Here is a 21,227-nt window from a genome sequence, read left to right as displayed (position 1 = left end):
TTTTGTGTACTACCCATTGACTATTTTCCTTTGTGATTTGCATTCGTGCAAATATTTTGATGTTAATTGTGTCGATTGGATGTAATTGGATGAAAGGCTCATTGTCCAACAACACATGAAAGTGTTTGAAAATTTTGGTTAAAAGCATGCCGTATGGAAGAGCTTTGATTTTTCGAGAGGTATGCACTTGTTCCATAGTTTCAATAACCAAAGCTGGAAAATCTAATTTTCGATTCACAAGAAAAGAGTTGAGAATAAATAGGTCGAGGAAATTGACTTCGTCTCGATATCCTTTTCGAGGAAGTATGACATGGGTGATAATGTGTTGTAAAACCTTGCAAGGTAAACTCAAGTGATGTGTACTAGTTTTATTGATATTTTAAAAATCTTTTCCGGTAACATGTCAACAAGCATTACTCGAATTATAACCCTCTATCGACGGATGTGCCTTATGATGATAAATTTGTGTTTCACACATGTCAAGCTCAAGAATTTCACGAATGAGTGTTTTGGAAATAGTGATATGCACATTGTTAAGAAAACACGTAATTGTGCCCGACCGAATAACCATTGAGTGATAAAATTCTCTCATTAACATAGGATATGCGTTCTCTTTCATCCCGACTACATTGGTCCAACCCATGTCTTCTAAGAAATCCTTAATGTGAAATGCAGGTGTTAGTACTGTAAAATCAGAATGATCGACATTTTTACCTATAAGAATGGGAGATTTCTCAAATGGGTTCATAGGTACCAAGGGTTCCTCATCCATTTCTTCATCAGAGGAGCTCGATGGAGGATGTATAGTAGTCCTTTCGGGGCAATTTATTGCTCGTTTCACTCTTGGTATGGTGGAAAATTTGAAAAATTGATGAAGAAAGAGCTAGGGTTCGAACTATGATAGCTTGAGATTTTGAGTAATAGTGAGTGTAGAAGTTGTGGGAATATGTTGTAGGATGAAGGAAGAAGATATTGAGGGAGAGAAGTTCGAAAATGAGGAGAAGTGAGGAGGAAAATGACTGGTTCGGTTTTAAGAAAACGATTTCCCGTTTTACCAGACGGTTCGATACATCATACAAACGGTCCGGTACGGCAGAGAATTTCTGTTAAAAATGGACTAATGTATCGAATAGTCCGTTGGCCTTGTCTGGTATGTACCGGACGGTCCGTTTTTGTTATCCGATACAATTTTTTTTAACTAAGATACTGAAATATGATGAAGTCATAAATAAGCAATAATTTGGACAATTTTATAAAAGCCTATGGACGTTGATCAACGTGATAGGGAGAATTAACCACATTCAACTTCATCTTCATCGATAATTCATAAACCTCTTCGAATATATGTGAAACGATCGTGTACAAGAGGTTTGGTGAGAATATCATCCAATTGGTCCTCAGTCTTTATAAATTCTAATTCAATATCTCCTTTTTGCACGTGATCATGGAGAAAATGGTGTCGAATCTCACTATGTTTACAAGACGAGATTTTTAGACAAATTTATGGCACTAGTATTATCAAATAAATAGGCACATGAATGTAAGACAAATGATAATCACATAGAGTTTGTTTCATCTAAAGTGTTTGTACAAAACAACTAGCGACCGAGATATATTTTGCCTTGATTGTAGATAGTGCAACAGAATTTTGTTTCTTACTAGACCAAGACACAAGTGTAAAGCCTAAAAAGTAATAATTTCCACTTGTGCTTTTACGATCAACATTAGATTTGGCCCAATCAGCATCCGAATAATTAATTAAGTCAATATGAGTGCCTTTTGGATACCAAAGTCCTAAAGTTCTCATACCACTTAGATAATGAAAAATTCTTTTTACGGCCTTTAAGTGTGATTCTTTAGGATTAGATTGAAAGCGAGCACTAGGCAAACACTAAATATAATATTGGGCCTACTAGTAGTTAAATAAAGAAGGGATTCGATCATATCTCCATATTTTGTGACGTCCACAGATCATCCTTATCAAGCTTTAGTGATGTGCTCATAGATGTGTTCATAAGCTTGATGTCATGCATGTCAAATTTCTTAAGCATGTCTAATATGTATTTATTTTGATTTCTGAAAATTCCTTCTTTCATTTGTTTAATTTGAAGGCCAAGAAATTTTTTTAACTTACCGATCATGCTCATTTCAAATTCTTTACTCATACATTTTGAAAATTCTTCACAAAGATGTATATTTGTAGTGCCAAAAATAATATCGTCAACATAAATTTGAACATGAGCATATCATTTTATGAGTTTTTATAAAAAGTGTAGTATACGCTTTTCCAATCGAAAAACCATTTGAGAGAAGAAATTTGTTCAACCGTTCGTACCAAGCTCTGGGAGCTTGTTTCAAACCGTAAAGAGCTTTTTGAAGTTTAAATACATGATTCGGATACTTGAGATCTTTAAAACCGGGAGGTTGCTCAACAAAATCTTCTTCTTGAATAAAACCATTTAAAAAAGCACTCTTAACATCCATTTGATAAAGTGTAAAATCTTTGTAACATGCAAATACAAGAAGTATACGAATGTATTCTAATCTTGCTATGGGTGCAAATGTTTCTTCAAAATCGATACCTTCTTCTTGATTGTAACCTTGGGCCACTAATCTAGCCTTGTTATGCACAATTATTCCATTTTCATCTCTTTCAATTCTAAAAACCCATTTTGTTCCAATAATGGTTTGATTGTTAGGTCTAGTGGCTAAGTCCCAAACATGGTTTCTTTCAAATTGATTTAATTCGTCTTGCATCGCTAGAATCCAAAACTCATCAAACTCGGCTTCTTTGAAATTCTTAGGTTCGATTTGAGAAATAAATGCACAACTACCAAAATGATTTTTGTAAGAGGTTCTAGCAGTGATACTTTTTGATGGATCGCCAATTATTAGCTATTTGGGATGAGATGGAACAAACCTCCATTCTTTTGGTAACGAGAGATCACTTTGTTCTCCATTTTGTCTTTCTTCATTTTCTTGAGCATTTGACTTTTCTATGTCTCCATTTGGTGCCTCCTTATTTTGGTCTTGAATTTTCATTTGTTCGAAAGGAGCTTCCAAACCTACATCGTGATCACTACCTTTCTCTCGATCAGATGAGTTAGTTTCAACAAAAGTAACATGCATGGATTCTTCAACGACTAGAGTTCGTTTGTTAAAAACTCTATATGCTTTGCTAGTCGATGAATATCCCAAGAAAATTCCAATATCGGATTTGGAGTTGAATTTTCCCAAATTGTCTTTTGTATTTAAAATCAAACATTTATATCCAAAAACTTTGAAATAACTAATATTTGGAATTCTATTTTTCCAAAGTTCGTAAGGAGTTTTAGTTTTCCTTTTGCTTACTAATACTCTATTGATAATGTAGCAAGCGATATTAACGGCTTTGGCCCAAAAATATTTAGGCAAGTTATTTTCATTTAACATAGTTCGAGCCATTTCTTGCAATGTACGATTCTTCCTTTCTACTACACCATTTTGTTGAGGTGTTCCAGGAGCCGAAAAATTATGTTCATATCCATGTTCTTTACAAAAATCATCAAATTCTGCACCATGGTCACTTCTAATAGTTGAAATAGAATAGTCTTTTTCATTTTCAACTTTCTTACAAAAATTTTTAAAAGTTTTCAAAGCTTTTTCTTTTAAGCTTAAAAATATAACCTAAGTAAATCTTGAAAAATCATCGACAATAACAAAAGCATAATGTTTACCACCTAAGCTAGCCGTCCTAGAAGGTCCAAAAAGATCCATATGGAGAAGTTGTAATGGTTTTGTGGTTGAAGTATAAAGTTTTGGTTTGAAAGAGCTTTTTACTTGTTTTCCAAATTAACAAACACCACAAATTTTATCTTTTTCAAATTTCAAATTCGGTAAACCTTTTACAAAACAATTTTTGGAAATTTTTGAAAAAAGATCCATGTTTACATGTCCAAGCCTTCTATGCCATGACCATGATTCTTCTTTCAAGCTAAGTAAACATTTTTCATTATTTTCCAATTCAATGTTTATAAAATAAACATCTTTACTTCGGCTTCCTATAAAAATTACCTCTTTCGAAGTAGCATCCTTAATAAGGCATTTGAAAGAATCGAATTTTATGTTATAACCTTTGCCACATAATTGACTAATGCTTAGTAAATTATGTTTAAGATTATCAACGAGTAAAATATTTTCAATAGAGGGGGATGAGTGGTTACCAATATTTCCAATGCCGATTATTTTACCTTTGGTATTATCTCCAAAGGTCACATGGCCTCCATCCTTCTCTTGAAAGTTTGAGAATAATGATCGGTCTCCGATCATATGCTTCGAGCATCCACTATCCAAGAACCACTTACTTTTTATTTTCTTCGGTACCTACAAGGAAAATTGAGTTTTGACTTTTGGTACCCACACAAATTTGGGTCCTTGATAGTTAGTTTTTTGTGGATTCTTGTATCCACTTGTATTTGTTCACAAAGAATAATTTCGTTTTAGTTACACAATTAAAAGCAATATGTCCACTTTTATTACAAAAGCTACATGAAATATTTGAAGTCTTAACAAACATACTTTTGAGTGATTTTTGTTTTAGAGAGGGTTTGTATCCAATTCCTCCTTTATCAAAAACACACTTTTGACTACCGAGCATTAAATCAAAATTTTTCTCACCTTCGGTAAACTTATGGATAATTTTTGTTAAATCATTAACCTTTTCTTTCAAAGAAATTTTTTCTTTTATCAAAAGGTCATGATCAATACTCTTGTAACGCCCCAACCCCTAGTGGACCGGAACGCTACTTACTTAGCTTAACCGGTGGTTTAGTAACAAGTGTATACATTTTAGCCGAAGCTTACATCTTCAGATAATAATTTAAATAACAATACTTCAAATACTTTAAACAAAACACTGAATCATTTTTCAAAACAACAAAATGTAATTTATTCGAAGAAAACATAACTTGTTCTCGCATTCTAAGTTATTCAAAACTTTAAAGAAATAACATTGGAAAACATTTCATAAAAATAAATTCAAATCACTTATTCACTGGATTTCCATGGGCTCGTTGCATCACTCTCCATCTTCTCCTCCATCCATGCCCAAGGTAGAATTCCTTCAATCGGTAGAGATGGGATTAAACCCCGTGAGTTGAAAAACTCAATAGATGTCATAGGTACATTCATGATCAATCTATACATTTCAAAACAGTAACTTTATAACTTTTCATACATGCCGTACCCGAAGGCACCATTTACCCGAGGACACGATTTGACATACGAACATTTCTTCAACATAGAGGGGTATGCCGTACCGGAGTACCATTTGACATACAACCATTAACATAGAGAGATATGCCGTACCGGAGTACCATTTAACATACAAACATTAACATGAATCGAAACTTATAACTTAACACGATTAAACACATTGCACCTCTACCTATCTTGATTGATCTTTTTGAAACTTCGATGAAACTTGGATTGAAAACTTCGATGAAACTTGGACGTTGAAAGAAATGCACTCCTTGGATGTTTGAAAACCATTGAGAATTGATGCTAGAAAACACTTCTTAAACTTCTAGGAAAAATAGTTTTCCTCCCTCTCTTTCTCTCTCTTGGAAACTCTTTCTTTAGTATGTAAAAGCTCTTGCTTTTGGTGTGAGAAAAAATGAGTGAAATGAGATCTCTATTTATAGGTAAATATTCCATAACTTAAAGCAAATGAAGGGTCAAATTTCATTTAAGTGAGAAAACATGGGTGACATTTAAGTTTGAGGTTAAATGCTTCAATTTAGTGGGGTTTTTATTGCCAAAAACGTGGGTGGCCCTTTGAGAAAATAATTGATGAAAATAAATATTTAAATTCTAGAGAAAAACGAGAATTTTCATTTTAGGCAGTTTCGTCGACCGGTTGTAGTTCGATTGACACTGCACAGCCTTAAGTGTTTCTATCATAACTTCCTTTTCCGATATCCGATTAAGGTAATTCAAAGTGCATTAGAAAGCTAACTCAAAGAGCTAAAATTTTTCTTTAGATATAATTTTCCAAATTGAATGTTTTCTATGTCGTAAATGGGTCTCAAATGAGACTAAAAATCTGAAGTATACTTTAGTCATCCAATATTCATGTCTTAGTGCCACTAAGGTGTCTAGAATTATTTGGGGTTCTACAACTCTCTTTTTGCTTTTCAAAAATTTTCTTAATTTCTTCTTCCAAAATAGAGTTTTTCTTTTTAAGAATAGCATGATTTAAAGCGAGTTTTTCAAAATTTTCAAGCATTTCATCATAAGAAATTGAAAGCTCATCATAAGAACATACCTCGTCTTTGATTGCCATGAAGCACATATTTGCCACTTCATCTTGACTATCATTCCCATTTTGTTCTTCGTTGTCGCTATCATCCCATGTGGCTTGGAGTGCCTTTTTCTTGAAATTTTTCTTTTTGTTTGGACACTCGGTTCTCTTGTGACCCGACTTGTCACAATCATAGAAAACAATCTTTTTGTTCCTATCTTCACCTTTTTCTTCTTTCTTTTGGAATCTTCTATTATTACGAAGACCTTTCCATTTTTTGGCAAGAAGAACCAAATCATCAAGTTCTTCATCGATCATATTTTCATTTGATGTTCCTTCTTCAATTGTCAATTTTAATGCAATTTGTCGTTTAGGAGGCTCCTTGGATTCCTCCTTGCTTTTTCTCATTTTCTCCTTAACATCGACATTGTTTAGCTCATAGGTCATTAATGTGCCGTAGAGCTCTTCCAAAGGATATTTATTTACATCCTTAGTATTCTCGATCAACATCCTCAATGGACTCCATTCCTCCGATAAAGACCTAAGCATTTTACTCACAAGTTCACCGTTAGTAAATTTATGATCAAAACCTTTAAGACCATTTACAATATTGGTATAACGAGAAATCATGTCAACAATAGGCTCATTTTGTTTCATAAAGAAATTTTCAAATTCCTTAACTTGTATATTTATCTTTATTTCTTTAACTTTACTTGTACCAACATGAGTAACTTCAAGAGCATGCCAAATATCATATTCCGAATCACATGTATTAATTCGATTAAATTCATTTCTATCAAGTGCACAATAAAGTAAATTTTTAGCCTTGGCATTTAATGATAGTTTTCTCTTATCTTCATCATCGTATTCTTCTCTAAATTTGGGGAGAGATTGGTCCGGTCTACTGTCTACTTTAATAGTCTTAGTGGGAACATATGAACTATATTCTATAACCTCCCAAATATTGTAATCAATGGATTGAACATATATCATCATCCGAGCCTTCCAATAGTTATAATGTGTACCATCAAAGAAAGGAGGCCGATTTGTAGAGTGTCCATCAATATTTTGAAAAACTTGGTTAGCCATTGCTCAAGATTATATAATCTTAAAAAAAAAGAGAACCTTGCTCTGATACCAATTGATAGCCCAAGAACAACTAACCAAGAGGGGGGAGGTGAATTGGTTATTTGAAAAAATTTCAAAAATAAGTTCAAATTTAAGCAAATAACAATTAAAATAATTAGTAAGCAAGATATCACACAAATAATAAGAGGAAGGGAAGAGAGAGCGCAAACGATGTAATAAGGAGGTTCGATCCAATTAACGATCTACGTTCCCCATTACCAAGCTCTCCATCATGAGCAAGGCCTTTTTCACTATATTTGATTGATTTATGGTGCAATCCAACCTTTACAAAGCTTCTGATGACTTATAATCAAGGAGCACTGATCCTTTTACACCATTGAGATTTTCGGGACCTCAAAACGACCTACAATCCAAAAATAAGAGAATTGAAATTACAAGAGAAAAACTTCTCTCTTACTAAATGATATAGACTTAGTTTGAATATAAGAGAGAAGTAGGTAAACACTTTAATTGATAGCAAAGAAGGTAGCTCAAGTGTTTTGATTGAAAAACTTTAGTTGAGATAAATGATTTTTCAACTTTTGATCACTCAAAAAGTTTTTTTAAAAAATGAATGATTTGATCTTTAAAAGAGTGAAAAATAAGGTTGAGAGAATCAATAAAATACTTCACTTAATGCTCATGAATAGTTATTTTGAATAGTGAAGAGAAAGTGGTATTTATAGCTCTCAAAGATCTTCCTAACAGTCAAGAGTCTGCCCCACCAGACAAGTGTACCGGACCGTCCGGTTCGTACTGGACAAGGCTACTAGCCATTGGTGAGATAGGTGTCTGAACGATAAAAATTTTGATCGTTGGGCAAAGACCTTTACCGGATCGTCCGGTACACTACCGAACCGTCCGGTAGCTTAATTCTCAAAAATAGATTTTTCCTTGAATGATTTTATTTTCAACTCCCGAGACTTCTTTGTTAAATATTAAAATGTTATACCTTTACATATAAATTCAAGGGTTCTAATATAATTTTCTTCAATATGCTTGATCATCAAGGTTTATGACTTCGATCTTGAGTCCTCTTGACATTGGCTTTCGTTTCGTTCTTCGTAAGTGCATTTATCTTGTCCTACGCATGAATCTTCATTTTGATGCGATGGTTGATTTGATTTCAACTATCATGATTCAAAAGTAGGTTTGTTGGAACCAAAATTAAATCTTGTTTGTTATAATAAAAACATAGACGGAAGTCAACCATGTCAACATTTGCCACGTGTCATTACCCTGTTGTACCGTTTAAATTTCAAACAGTTTTCCCATCCAATTGACACTTAACAACAACGCAAGTGTCAAACAACGTGTCAAAAATCAGTGTATAGATAGCAAAGTTCAATCGGTAAGAACCTTACTATGTGCACACTATAGTGTACACTTTAGTTTACACTTTGCCACGTGACAGTACCCTGCCGGATAGTTTAAATTTCAAACAATTTTCCCATTCAATTGACACTTGACAATAATGCAAGTGTCAAACAACGTGTCAAAAATTATTGTACAAATAACAAAGTTTTTTTCTGTAAGAACCCGCAACATGTACATGATGAGTTTATTACACTCATGATTTTTGCACAATTTTAGCTTGATTTTTGTTAGATCTTGTGAGTATAGAACCTTTTTTGATGTGTTTGTTAGTGTTGTTTTGAAGATTAAGAAAAGTGATGTGAAAAGAAGTATTAAAGTGAACGAAGAGGCCAAAAACACAAAATTAGGGCAGAAAGATAGCGCTTAGGTGCTGCATTCATAGCGCCTAGGCGCTACGAAACTGAAAAAAGATGAAATTTTGAACCGAGAGGCAGTGCCTAGGTGTCGCAATCATTGCGCCCAGGCGCTACAACCATAGCGCCTAGACACTGAAGACATAGCGCCCAGGTGCTATAACCAGCACTTAGGTGCTGTGTTATAGCACCTAGGCGCTGCAATTGAAGATTAGAAGCATTCATTGGAAGAGGAAGGAGACCTTGGTGCAAGAATTCTACTTTTTCTTCTACATCTTTATTACAAACTCGGTGATGTATTCTAAGACAAATTCCTACTTTTCTTCTGTATTATGAGTAGTTAAATTCATTGTTAGGGGGAGTAATGTAACCTATTGGGATCTTTTACATTTTCTTATTAAGACTTTCAGTTTTTAATTCTTCCATGTGTTGATTTTGCTATGAGTTGAATGCATTAAATTATCTGATCAATAATTTGATGATTTTTGTGAAATCTTTACAAATAGAGATATGAGTTTAGGATTTAGACCATGTAGTAAAATCCAGTATATTGGTAAAACAAGTAGAGATACCTATACCATTTATTACAGTCATAATTGAATTCCTAAGACATAGAACTCGTTTAACTAAGTTGAATTTGCATAGAGATATGAAATTTAATTAGTTGAATAGGCTCAATAAGAACTCGAGAGGGGTAAATTGAATACAACAGGAGAATTCAACCGAGCACTACATTAGAATTGAGTTTTAATTTGAGATGTAAAGGTGATCAATTGGTGAAGTTATTCTACCCTAACATTCATTCATTATTTGATTCTCCAACCAGTTGTGTGAACATTCATTTATTTTCTAGAATTTAGATTAAAACCCAGATTTTACAACCTTTGATTTGTGTTAGTCAAATAGTAGTTAAAGAAAGATTGAATTAAGTGCTAGAAAATAGTCCTTGTGGGATCGATAAACCGGACTCCTAGGTCCACTATTAATTGTTACCGGTCGTACACTTGCGAAATAAAATTTTACAACAAGTTTTTGGTGCCGTTGCCGAGGACTATTTCTTCTAGTCTCAAATATTTTTTTATTTTAACTGGTATTTATTTTATTTTATTTTTCTTTTATTTACAGAAAATTGTGTTTGTTGTATGCTCCGTGCCCAAGGCGATGATCTTGAACCGTTTGATTCGGAGATTGAACGTACCTTCAGACGAAGACGCAAGGAACACAAACAAAAATAGCAACGTCAAGTGGCTGACAATCAACAAATCCATATCTCTATTCAACTGATTGGACAAATAGCCACAAGAGTGGCACCACCGGAACAACAGCATGAGCGAGGGAAAATAAATGAAGGTGATTTGTCAGTATCAATGTTCCTGACACCTATAGCAGCACCCATGCGCTCCAGTATCGTGTATCCAGATTTTAGGGTGAATAACTTTCAGATCAGACCAGATTGGATTAACCTGATGAGCAACACCCTGTAATTCTATGGGCTACCTCACGAGAATTCGAATACACATATCTCCAGATTTCTCAGAAATTGTTAGAACTTCCATGCTCCGGGTGTCAATGAAGATGCTATTAAATTACGACTATTTCCATTTACATTGAGAGAAGCTGCATTGGAGTGGTTAGATGCGGAGCCTCATGCCAGCATTACTACATGGGAAGAATTGATCAGAAGATTCTGCAACAAATTCTTCCCACCAGCTAGAGTAGCTAAAATCAGATTGGAAATTTAAACTTTTCAACAGAAAGAGGGAAAAAGCTATCACGAGGTATGGAATAGATTTAATGAGCTGATGAAAAATGTCCAAACCATGGAATCATTCAAGGAAACCAAGTGCAGTACTTCTACACCGGACTAACACCATTGTCAAAATCTCAAGTTGATGCCTCTGTTGGAGGATCAATCATAGGGAAATCAGTGCAACAAACCATGGACCTATTTGAGTTAATTGCCACCACACATTCAATGTTCTCATCAGAAAGAGTGGTACCACCAAAGGCAGCATGAATGTGTGAATTAGATAGCACAACATCTACCAATGCACAGATAGCAGCTTTAACAAAACAGGTAGAGTTGTAAAATTGCAAACACATGGAGCAAATGCAATGATGGCCAGTTTAGTATGTGAGAATTGTTGGAGAAATCACACTACAGAGAGCTGCATGATGCTCACTTCTTCAAACGAACAAGTAAACTTTATTCAAAATAGCTTCCGTAATTTCAACTCATATGGTAACAATTTCTAGCAAGAAAGAAGACTAAGTTTGGGGGAGATGTTTCAATAATATTTGCAGAAGACGGACAAAGTGTTCTAACAAATTGACACGAACTTTCAAAATTAGCAGGCATCCATCAAGAAATTGGAGACACAGATTTGTCAGATAGCACAACAACTTGTAGAACGTCCACAAGGGACATTGCCAGGTAATACAATGATAAATCCTAAGGAACAATTGATGGCAATTAAAGTAGTGGAGAACGATCCACCCAGAGCTCCCTTAAAAGTTAAAGCATATGTACCTCCACTTCCATTTCCCCAAAGACTTTGAAAGAAGTTGATGGAGCAAAATATTCATGTCATAAATACAAAGAGCAAGGTACAAGTGCCAGAGATCACTATAGAGAGACCCAAAAGAAAAGATGACTAAGAAGTGATTGATGAAGCTACAAGGGTAGAAAAATCTGTACCAAACGCAACTGGAAATGGAGAAAGTACAGAAACATCAGCTGCCAAAGCACTAAGTCTAGAAAAATCTTACATGCCTCCCATTCCCTTTCCTCAAAAGCTCAAGAAGAACAAACAAGACACAAACTATGAAAAATTTCTCGATGTTCTCAAGAAGCTCCAGATCAATGTTCCATTCATAGATGCGATACTACAAACTCCAAGCTATAAGAAATGTTTGAAAGAGATGTTGACAAAGAAAAGAAAGCTTCTAGAGTTTGAAACTGTGGTATTAACTGAGGAAAGTAGTGCAAGAATCCAGAGAAAATTGCCTCCTAAAGTGAAGGATCCAGGGAGCTTTACTTTACCAGTTTCAATTGGAAATTCCTATTCAACTAATGCATTGTGTGACACTGGTGCTAGTATCAATCTAATGTCATATTTTGCTTACAGGAAATTGGGACTAGGTGAAGTCAACTCAACATCAATAACACTACAACTCGCTAATAGACCAATCGCAAGGCCACGTGGCAATGTTGAGGATGTACTCGTAAAAGTAGGAAATTTAATATTTCCTGTGGATTGCGTTGTATTGGACATACCAGAAGATCGAGACATTCCAATTATATTAGGTTGACCATTCTTAGCAACGAGAGGATAACCCTTATTGACATGGAGAAGGGAGAACTAATCTTGAGGGTGGAGGACAAGTTGGACATATTCAATATTTATATCCAATATGAGAAACCTCCCAATAAAAATGATTGTTGTAGAATTGATGAAGAAGAGCCACCTGATCAACGAAGCTGCAAGAATAAAAAAAAAAAATTGGAGAACTTCTTGGTAGAGATAAGAATGGACAAATCAAAATTTGTAGAGCAAAAAAGGACTGCATCAATGAAAATTGCACAAAGTGCAATGATGGAATAACATGGTTTGAGCCACCATGATAAATCAGCGGTACAAGTCAAGTTAATGACTTAAAAGAAGTGCTTCTTGGGAGGCAACCCAAGCTTTTATTTTATTTATTTTGTTTTCAAAGTTCTAAGATAGTTTAATTTATAGTTTATTTAGGAATCATCACCCATACACCTTCTACCCATAGGTCTTGGAGTAATTAAGTTGGTTATGAGATGTTTGAGCTAAGTAATCCTTGTTCCATGAGTTTAATTTTTCAAATTTAATTTTTCAGGAACATGACGTCACGGAACACTCAAACCAACATGGACATGGAGAAAATGGGATAAATCTCAAGTTTGGGGGAAAATGTAGAAGAATAGTCAATCAAATGCAACACCAAGACACTACAACATCATAGGCAATACTGACATTTCAGGGAAGTCCTCCCCTTTTCCTTTAAATTTCACATTGAGGACAATGTTTCAGTTAAGTTTGGGGGAGTGACATCATTTGGTTACATTGTTGAGTTTCTCGAATGCTTATGTGTGATTTGCTTATTTTATGTGTTTATATTTTTATTCAAAAAAAATAATTCATTTCGTGTTTTTGAATGCTTGTGTGTGTTAGATAACCTTGTCGGTATTGATATGTGTAATTGAGAACATGCGTTGATTTATGAATTATGGACGAGTTATGTGTTTGAGTTAGATTTTTGCTTATTCATGTGAAACAAAAATTATTTTTTGCACGTGAGTTGATTGTAGCATTGTGCATGAGGAGGTTGATTCACGTTCATAGGTTGAAATAGAGAACTTAGATGCTAAACCCAAACAACCATTAAACATCACAATACCCTTAAACCAAACTTAGGACGTTTGGATGATTGCACTGTTGTAGGGAAATTTGGAGATAAATGTGGATTTCCTGTGCGTTAATTCTTGTGTAGATTTTCTAAGACCAATAGGATGAAAATTGGGTGAAAACCTTAAGTTAGAGGTCGATTTTCGAGAATAGGTGTTTAATAAGGGGCATTGCACTAATCACCGCATAAAAAAAAAGATCCCAACGAAGACAACTTTAATAATCTCATTGTGAATTGTCTCTTCGTAGCCTTTATGACTCGAGTGATTAAGCCTGTAAGGGTTTAAAACCTGGTGCCCTAAAGTCATCTGATTTGGGAGACATCGGTCTAAAATTCGCTACAGGGGTCATTTAGAAAGCTTAAGGGAGAGACGTCCACACAAAGAGTGATTAAAGAATAAAGATATATATGGAAAAAAAAAATTTTAAAAAAAGAGAAAAAAATAGATATCAAATTCATTTTAGAGGATTAGACCTTTGCTAAGGGGTTAGTAACTTGGTTGATTCCTAGAGGTTGAAGCAGTCAAAAACAAGGAGAATCCTCATTTGTTGACATGTGGAACTACAATCAGTAAAATCTAACCAAACTTGAGTGGTGTAAGAAATTAGTATTGAAAATTTAACTTTAGGTTACACCCTTGGAAAGAGAAAAGAAAATAAGTTTGGGGGTGCGTGAATCCCAAGAGCAAAGTAAGGAAAATTTTGACTTCTAAGATCGGGAATTGGGTTAACTTATTATTGTACAGGGATGCACTTGACTCTCCATCCAAACACCCGTTTTGCATTGAATAGGTGAGAATTTAACTTTTGCATTATAGCTTTGAAGTGGTTCATGGAATCGAAGTTATGTTTTTAATCCTCAGACATAAAGGCAAACTATCTAGCGAAATTTATTTTAAGTGATTTTGTTTGTCTTAGTTGTGCTTGTGTGTCCATTAATTATTTTTATGGGTTTTGGTATTTGCTCGAGGACTAGGAAATGGTTAAGTTGGGGGGTATTTTATGAGTTTGTTACACAATTTTAGCTTGATTTTTGCTAGATCTTGTGAGTATAGAACATTTTTTGATGTGTTTGTTAGTGTTGTTTTGAAGATTAGGAAAAGCGATGTGAAAAGAAGTATTAATGTGGACGAAGAGGCCAAAAATACGAAATCGGGGCAGAAAGACGGTGCTTAGACACTGCATTCATAGTGCCTAGGCGCTACGAAACTGAAAAAAAGATGAAATTTGGACCCGAGAGGCAGCGCCTGGGCGCCGCAACCATTGTGCCCAGGCGCTACCATAGTTCCTAGGCCCCACAACCATAGCACCTATGCGCTACCATCAGTTCCTAGGAGCTGAAGATATAGCGCTTAGGCGTCGTCTTAAATCGCCTAAGCGCTGCGATTGAAGATTTAGGGTGCATTTTTTGGGCTGTTTTTAAATCCATAAAAATCCTACTTCTACATAAAATGGAGGGGCAACTATAAATACATCTTCCTCATAATTTTGAAGGGTTCTTGACATATTGGAGAGAAGAAAACAAGAAGGGAGATTCAAAAGAGAAATTCAAGAAGATTAACACCAAGAAATTGAAGATTAGAAGCATTCATTGGAAGAGGAAGGAGATCTTGGTGCAAGAATTCTACTTTTTCTTCTACATCTTTATTACAAACTCGGTGATGTATTCTAAGCCAAATTCCTACTTTTCTTCTTGTATTATGAGTAGCTAAATTCATTGTTAGGAGGAATAATATATCCAATTGGGATCTTTTACATTCTCTTATTAAGACTTTCAGTTTTTAATTCTTCCATGTGTTGATTTTGCTATGAATTGAATGCATTAAATTATCTAATCAATAATTTGATGATTTTTGTGAATTCTTTACAAATAGAGATATGAGTTTAGGATTTAGACCATGTAGTAAAATCCAGTACATTGGTAAAACGAGTAGAGATACCTATACCATTTATTGCAGTCATAATTGAATTCCTAAGACATAAAACTCGTTTAACTAAGTTGAATTTGCATAGAGATATGAAATTTAATTAGTTGAATAGGCTCAATGAGAACTTGAGAGGGGTAAATTGAATACAATAAGAGAATTCAACCGAGCACGACATTAGAATTGAATTTTAATTTGAGATGTAAAGGTGATCAATTGGTGAAGTAATTCTACCCTAACATTCATTCATTATTTGATTCTCTAACCAATTGTGTGAACATTCATTTATATCCTAGAATTTAGATTAAAACCCAGATTTTACAACCTTTGATTTGTGTTAGTCAAATAGTAGTTAAAGAAAGATTGAATTAAGTGCTAGAAAATAGTCCTTGTGGGATCGACAAACTGGACTCTTAGGTCCACTATTACTTGTTACGGGTCGTACACTTGCGAAACAAAATTTTACAATAGTACACTATGTTGTACACACTTTAGTTTACACTTTGCCACGTGACATCACCCTACTGGATAGTTTAAATTTCAAACAGTTTTTCCATCCAATTCACACTTGACAACAATTCAAGTGTCAAACAATGTGTCAAAAATTAGTGTACAAATACTAAGGTTCAATCGATAAGAACCCTGCAACAAGTACACTATGGTGTACACTTTAGTTTACACTTTACCACGTGACATTACCCTACTGGATATTTTAAATTTCAATCAGTTTTGCCATCCAATTGACATTTGACAACAATGCAAGTATCAAACAACGTGTCAAAAATCAGTGTACAAATAGCAAAGTTCAATTGGTAAGAACCTTACTACATGTACACTATGGAGTACACTTTAGTTTACCCTTTATCTCGTGACATTACTCTACTGGACAGTTTAAATTTCAAATAATTTTCTCATCCGATTGACACTTGAAAACAATGCAAGTGTCAATCAACGTGTCGAAAATCAGTGTACAAGTAGTAAAGTTCAATCGGTAAGGACCTTGCCACGTGTACACTATGGTGTACACTTTAATTTATGCATTGCCACGAGACATTACGCTGTTAGACAACTTATATTTGAAACAATTTTTCCATCCAATTAACACTTGACAATAATGTAAGTGTCAAACAACGTGTCGAAAATTAGTGTACAAAAAGCAAATTTCAATCAGTGAGAACCTTGCAACATGTAAACTATGGTGTACACTTTAGTTTACACTTTTCCACGTGTCATTGCCCTGTCGGACAATTTAAATTTCAGACTATTTTCCCATCCAATTGACACTTGATAATGATGCTAGTGTCAAACAATGTGCCAAAAATTAGTATAGGAATAGCAATGTTCAATCGGTAAGAACCTTGCTACATGTGCACTATGGTGTACACTTTACCATATGACATTACTCTATTGGACAGTTTAAATTTCAGATAGTTTTTCCATCCAATTGACACTTGATAACAACGCAAGTGTCGAACAACGTGTCAAAAATCAGTGTACAAATAGCAAATTTCAATCGGTAAGGACCTTGATACATGTACACTATGATGTACACTTTAGTTTAAACTTTACCACGTGACATTACCCGGTTGGACGGTTTAAGTTTCAAACAATTTTTCCATCCTATTGATATTTGACAACAATGCAAGTGTCAAACAACGCGTCAAAAACCAGCATACAAATAGCAAAGTTTGATCGGTAAGAACTTTCTGCATGTACACTATGGTATACACCTTAGTTTACACTTTGCCACACGACATTACCCTGTTGGACAGTTTAAATTTCAAATAGTTTTCTCATCCAATTGACACTCGACAACAATGCAAATTTCAAACAACGTATCAAAGATTAGTGTACAAATTGCAAAGTTTAATTGGTAAGAACCCTGCGACATGTATACTATGGTGTACACTTTAGTTTATACCATGCTACGTGACATTACCCTACTGGACTGTTTAAATTTCAAATAGCTTTCCCATCCAATTGACACTTGACAACAATGCAAGTGTCAAACGACGTGTCAAAAATCTGTGTACAAATAGCAAAGTTCAATCGGTAAGACTTGTTACATATACACTACGGTGTAAACTTTAGTTTACACTTTGCCATGTGACATTACCCTGTTGGACAGTTTTAATTTCAAATAGCTTTGCCATCCAATTGACGCTTGACAACAATGCTAGTGTCAAACAACGTGTTAAAAATCAGTGGGCAAATAGCAAAGTTCAATAGGTAAAGACCTTGCTACATATACACTATGGTGTACACTTTAATTTACACTTTGCCATGAGACATTACCCTGTTGGATAGTTTATGTTAGGAATATATGTAATTGGTAAATCTGTGACCAAGGACCAAAATGTCAAAATTGTAAAGTCAAGGATCAAATTGTCAAAATTGTAAGGTCAAGGACCAAATTGTCAACGTCCAATAGTTCAGGGACTAGAGTTGCAATTAACCAAAGTTTGTAGGCTTGGTCTAGGGTTGTGTGGGATGCCTCGAAGATGCAAACGGCATGGTGATTTCGTTAGAGTCATGCCATGACCTCGCTCGAGCCACAATTGCAGAAACAACTTCGCTGGACAAACGTTGGACCGTCGCTCGAGCGGAAGACACGTCGCTCGAGGCTCGCTAAGACCTCGCTCGAACGACCATGTTATCTAGCCAAACCTAATTTTAAACGCTCGCGAATATTTGACGCTCCACATTACCATGTGTCGACCTCTATAGATACCAAACGTCCAATTCGTGTTCATTAACCCGAATATACACATTGAAATCACTTTGATTATTTTCTTTCAAATCCTTGACAACCTAAAATCAAAATCCTTCTTCTCCAAGGATCACAAGCCAAAAACCTTTCATAGTGTTCATTCAAATCCATGGCTTGTTGAGTAAAAACATAGAATACACAAACACCAAAATACCTGTTTCTCAACTCCAATTAAACTTCCAGAAGATCATCAGTTTGAAGATCCGGGAAGGACTTGCTTGAAGAGCTGGAGTGCGTGGCGATTCACGGGAGGTAGAAATTGTACAAGGCTGGGATTTAGCACGGAGCTGCAAATCCAGGAGGGTCTGGATTTCATACAGCAAGGAGGTCAAAAAAATTGAGAGGGTCAATTGAGTCTGGCATGCTGTAAGTTGGTTTCTACATAGTGGATCTCTACTGGCTTGTGCCCGGAGTTTTTCCCATATTAGGTATCTCCGTCAACATGTTTGGTGTGTTTTTACCGCTTTAATTTATTTACTTGTCAACGGTAATTCAACATAAGTAGATAAAGCACGTGAATTAATCTAGACTAATTATAATTTGTGTGACTTGTTGCATGAATTGTTGAAAAAGTTTTTAATTCCGCAAGAACACCTATTCACCCCCCTCTAGGTGTTAGTTGGGTCGAACGATAAGTTTTTCAGTTTAAATTTCAAACAATTATTCCATCCAATTGACACTTGACAACAATGTATGTGTCAAACAACGTATCAAAAATCAGTGTACAAATAGCGAAGTTCTATCGGAAAGAACCTGCTATATATACACTATGGTGTACACACTTTAGTTTACACCTTGCCACGTGACATTACCCTGTTGGAGAGTTTAAATTTCAAACAGTTTTCCCACCCAATTGGCACTTGACAACAATGCAAGTGTCAAACAATGTGTCGAAAATCAGAGTACAAATATTAAAGTTCAATCGGTAAGGACCTTTCTACACGTATACTATGGTGTACATCTAAGTTTACACTTTGACACGTGACATTACCCTGTTGGATAGTTTAAATTTCAAACAGTTTTTCAATCCAATTGACACTTGAAAATAATGCAAGTGTTAAACAACGTGTCAAAAATCAGTGTACAAATAGCAATGTTCAATTGGTAAGAACCTTACTACATGTACACTGTAGTGTACACACTTTAGTTTACACTATCCCACGTGACATTATCTTGCTGGACAGTTTAAATTTTAAACAGTTTTTCCATCCAATTGATACTTGACAACAATGCAAGTGTTAAACAATGTGACGAAAATCATTGTATAAATAGCAAAGTTCAATCGGTAAGAGCCTTATTACATGTGCACTATAGTATGCACACTTTAGTTTACACTTTATCATGTGACATTGCCCTACTGGACAATTTAAATTTCAAATAGTTTTCCTATCCAATTGACACTTGACAACAGTGCAAGTGTCAAACAATGTGTTAAAAATCAGTGTACAAATAGCGAAGTTCAATCGGTACGAACCGTGCCACATGTACACGACGGTGTACACTTTAGTTTACATTTTGCCATGTGACATTGTCCTTTTGGACTGTTTAAATTTCAAACAGTTTTCCCATCCAATTGACACTTGATAACAATGCAAATGTAATGCAACGTGTTAAAAATCAGTGTTCAAGTAGCAAAGTTCGATCGGTAAAAACCTTACTACCTATACCCTATGGTGTGAACTTTAGTTTACACTTTGCCACGTGTCATTACCCTGTTGGACAGTTTAAATTTCAAACAATTTTTCCATCCAATTGACACATGACAACAATGCAAGTCTCATACAACCTATCAAAAATTAGTGTTAAAGTAGCAAAGTTTGATCGCTAAGAACCTTGCTACATGTACCCTATGGTGTATACTTTAGTTAACACTTTGCCACGTGACATTACCCTATTGGACAGCTTAAATTTCAAATAGTTTTCCCATCCAATTGACACTTGAAAACAATGCAAGTGTCAAACAACGTGGCCAAAATCAGAGTACAAATTGTAAAGTTCAATTGGTAAGGACCGTCCTACATGTACACTATAGTGTACACTTTAGTTTACACTTTGTCACGTGACATTACCCTACTGGACAGTTTAAATTTCAAATAGTTTTCCTATCGAATTAACACTAGACAACAATGCAAGTGTCAAACAACATTTCAAAAATCAGTGTATAAATAGCAAAGTTCAATCGGCAAGAACCTTACTATAAGTACACTGTGGTGTACACTCTAGTTTACACTTTACCATGCGACATTACCCAACTGGACAATTTAAATTTCAAATTGTTTTCCCATCCAATTGTCACTTGACAACAATGAAAGTGTCAAACAACATGTCAAAAATCAGTGTACAAATTGTAAAGCTCAATCGATAAGGTCCTTGCAACATGTACACTATGGTGTTCACTTTAGTTTACACTTTGCCACGTGACATTACCATGTTGGACATTTTAAATTTCAAATAGTTTTCCCATCCAATTGGTACTTGACAACAATGCAAGTGTCAAATAACGTGTCGAAAATCAGTGTACTAATAGTAAAGTTTAATCAATAAGGACCTTGCTACATGCACACTACGGTGTACACTTTAGTTTACACTTTGACACGTGACATTACCCTATTGGATAGTTTAAATTTCAAACAGTTTCCAATCCAACTAACACATGACGACAATGCAAAAGTCAAACAACGTGTCAAAAATTAGTGTACAAATAGAAAAGTTCAATCGGTAAGAACCTTGCTACATGCACACTTTTTTGTACACACTTTAGTTTACACTTTCCCACGTGACATTATCTTGCTGGACAATTTAAATTTCAAACAATTTTCCCATCCAATTGACATGTGACAAGAATGCAAGTGTTAAATAACGTGTCAAAAATTATTGTACAAATAGCAATGTTCAATCGGTAAGAACCTTGTTACATGTACACTATGGTATGCACACTTTAGTTTACACTTTGCCACG

The 21,227-nt window shown here is 34.9% G+C and overlaps 2 protein-coding genes across 2 annotated transcripts; one reads left to right on the top strand and one right to left on the bottom strand.

Annotated features, from left to right (window-relative positions):
- Positions 1 to 2,895: 2,895 nt before the first annotated feature.
- LOC111391088 lies at positions 2,896 to 7,369 on the bottom strand. The gene is made up of 4 exons (XM_023016232.1): positions 6,994 to 7,369; positions 6,305 to 6,870; positions 4,230 to 4,362; positions 2,896 to 3,242 (listed from the first exon to the last, which is right to left on the bottom strand). The coding sequence occupies exons 1-4, from the start codon at positions 7,367 to 7,369 to the stop codon at positions 2,896 to 2,898; spliced, it is 1,422 nt and encodes a 473-aa protein (XP_022872000.1).
- Positions 7,370 to 11,907: 4,538 nt separating this feature from the next.
- On the top strand, positions 11,908 to 12,450 carry LOC111391087. Its single transcript, XM_023016231.1, has one exon. It carries the CDS (start codon positions 11,908 to 11,910, stop codon positions 12,448 to 12,450), a length of 543 nt encoding a protein of 180 aa, XP_022871999.1.
- The last annotated feature ends 8,777 nt before the right edge of the window (positions 12,451 to 21,227 follow it).

Source organism: Olea europaea, unplaced genomic scaffold (assembly GCF_002742605.1).
Source record: "Olea europaea var. sylvestris unplaced genomic scaffold, O_europaea_v1 scaffold749, whole genome shotgun sequence".
In the NCBI taxonomy this organism is placed as follows: domain Eukaryota; kingdom Viridiplantae; phylum Streptophyta; class Magnoliopsida; order Lamiales; family Oleaceae; genus Olea; species Olea europaea.
Note: the sequence above shows the minus strand (reverse complement) of the source record. Positions and strands in the feature narration are given on the sequence as shown.

Excerpts from the sequence above, each read along its gene's own strand:
- LOC111391088 (XM_023016232.1), bottom strand. The coding sequence starts at position 7,369 with ATGGCTAACCAAGTTTTTCAAAATATTGATGGACACTCTACAAATCGG. Across the intron at positions 6,871-6,993 it reads AGTTACTCATGTTGGTACAA|GTTTTGATCATAAATTTACT; the intron begins GTAAAGTTAAAG and ends ATGGTCTTAAAG. Across the intron at positions 4,363-6,304 it reads TCATGGCAATCAAAGACGAG|GTACCGAAGAAAATAAAAAG; the intron begins GTATGTTCTTAT and ends TTTTCCTTGTAG.
- LOC111391087 (XM_023016231.1), top strand. The coding sequence starts at position 11,908 with ATGCCTCCCATTCCCTTTCCTCAAAAGCTCAAGAAGAACAAACAAGAC.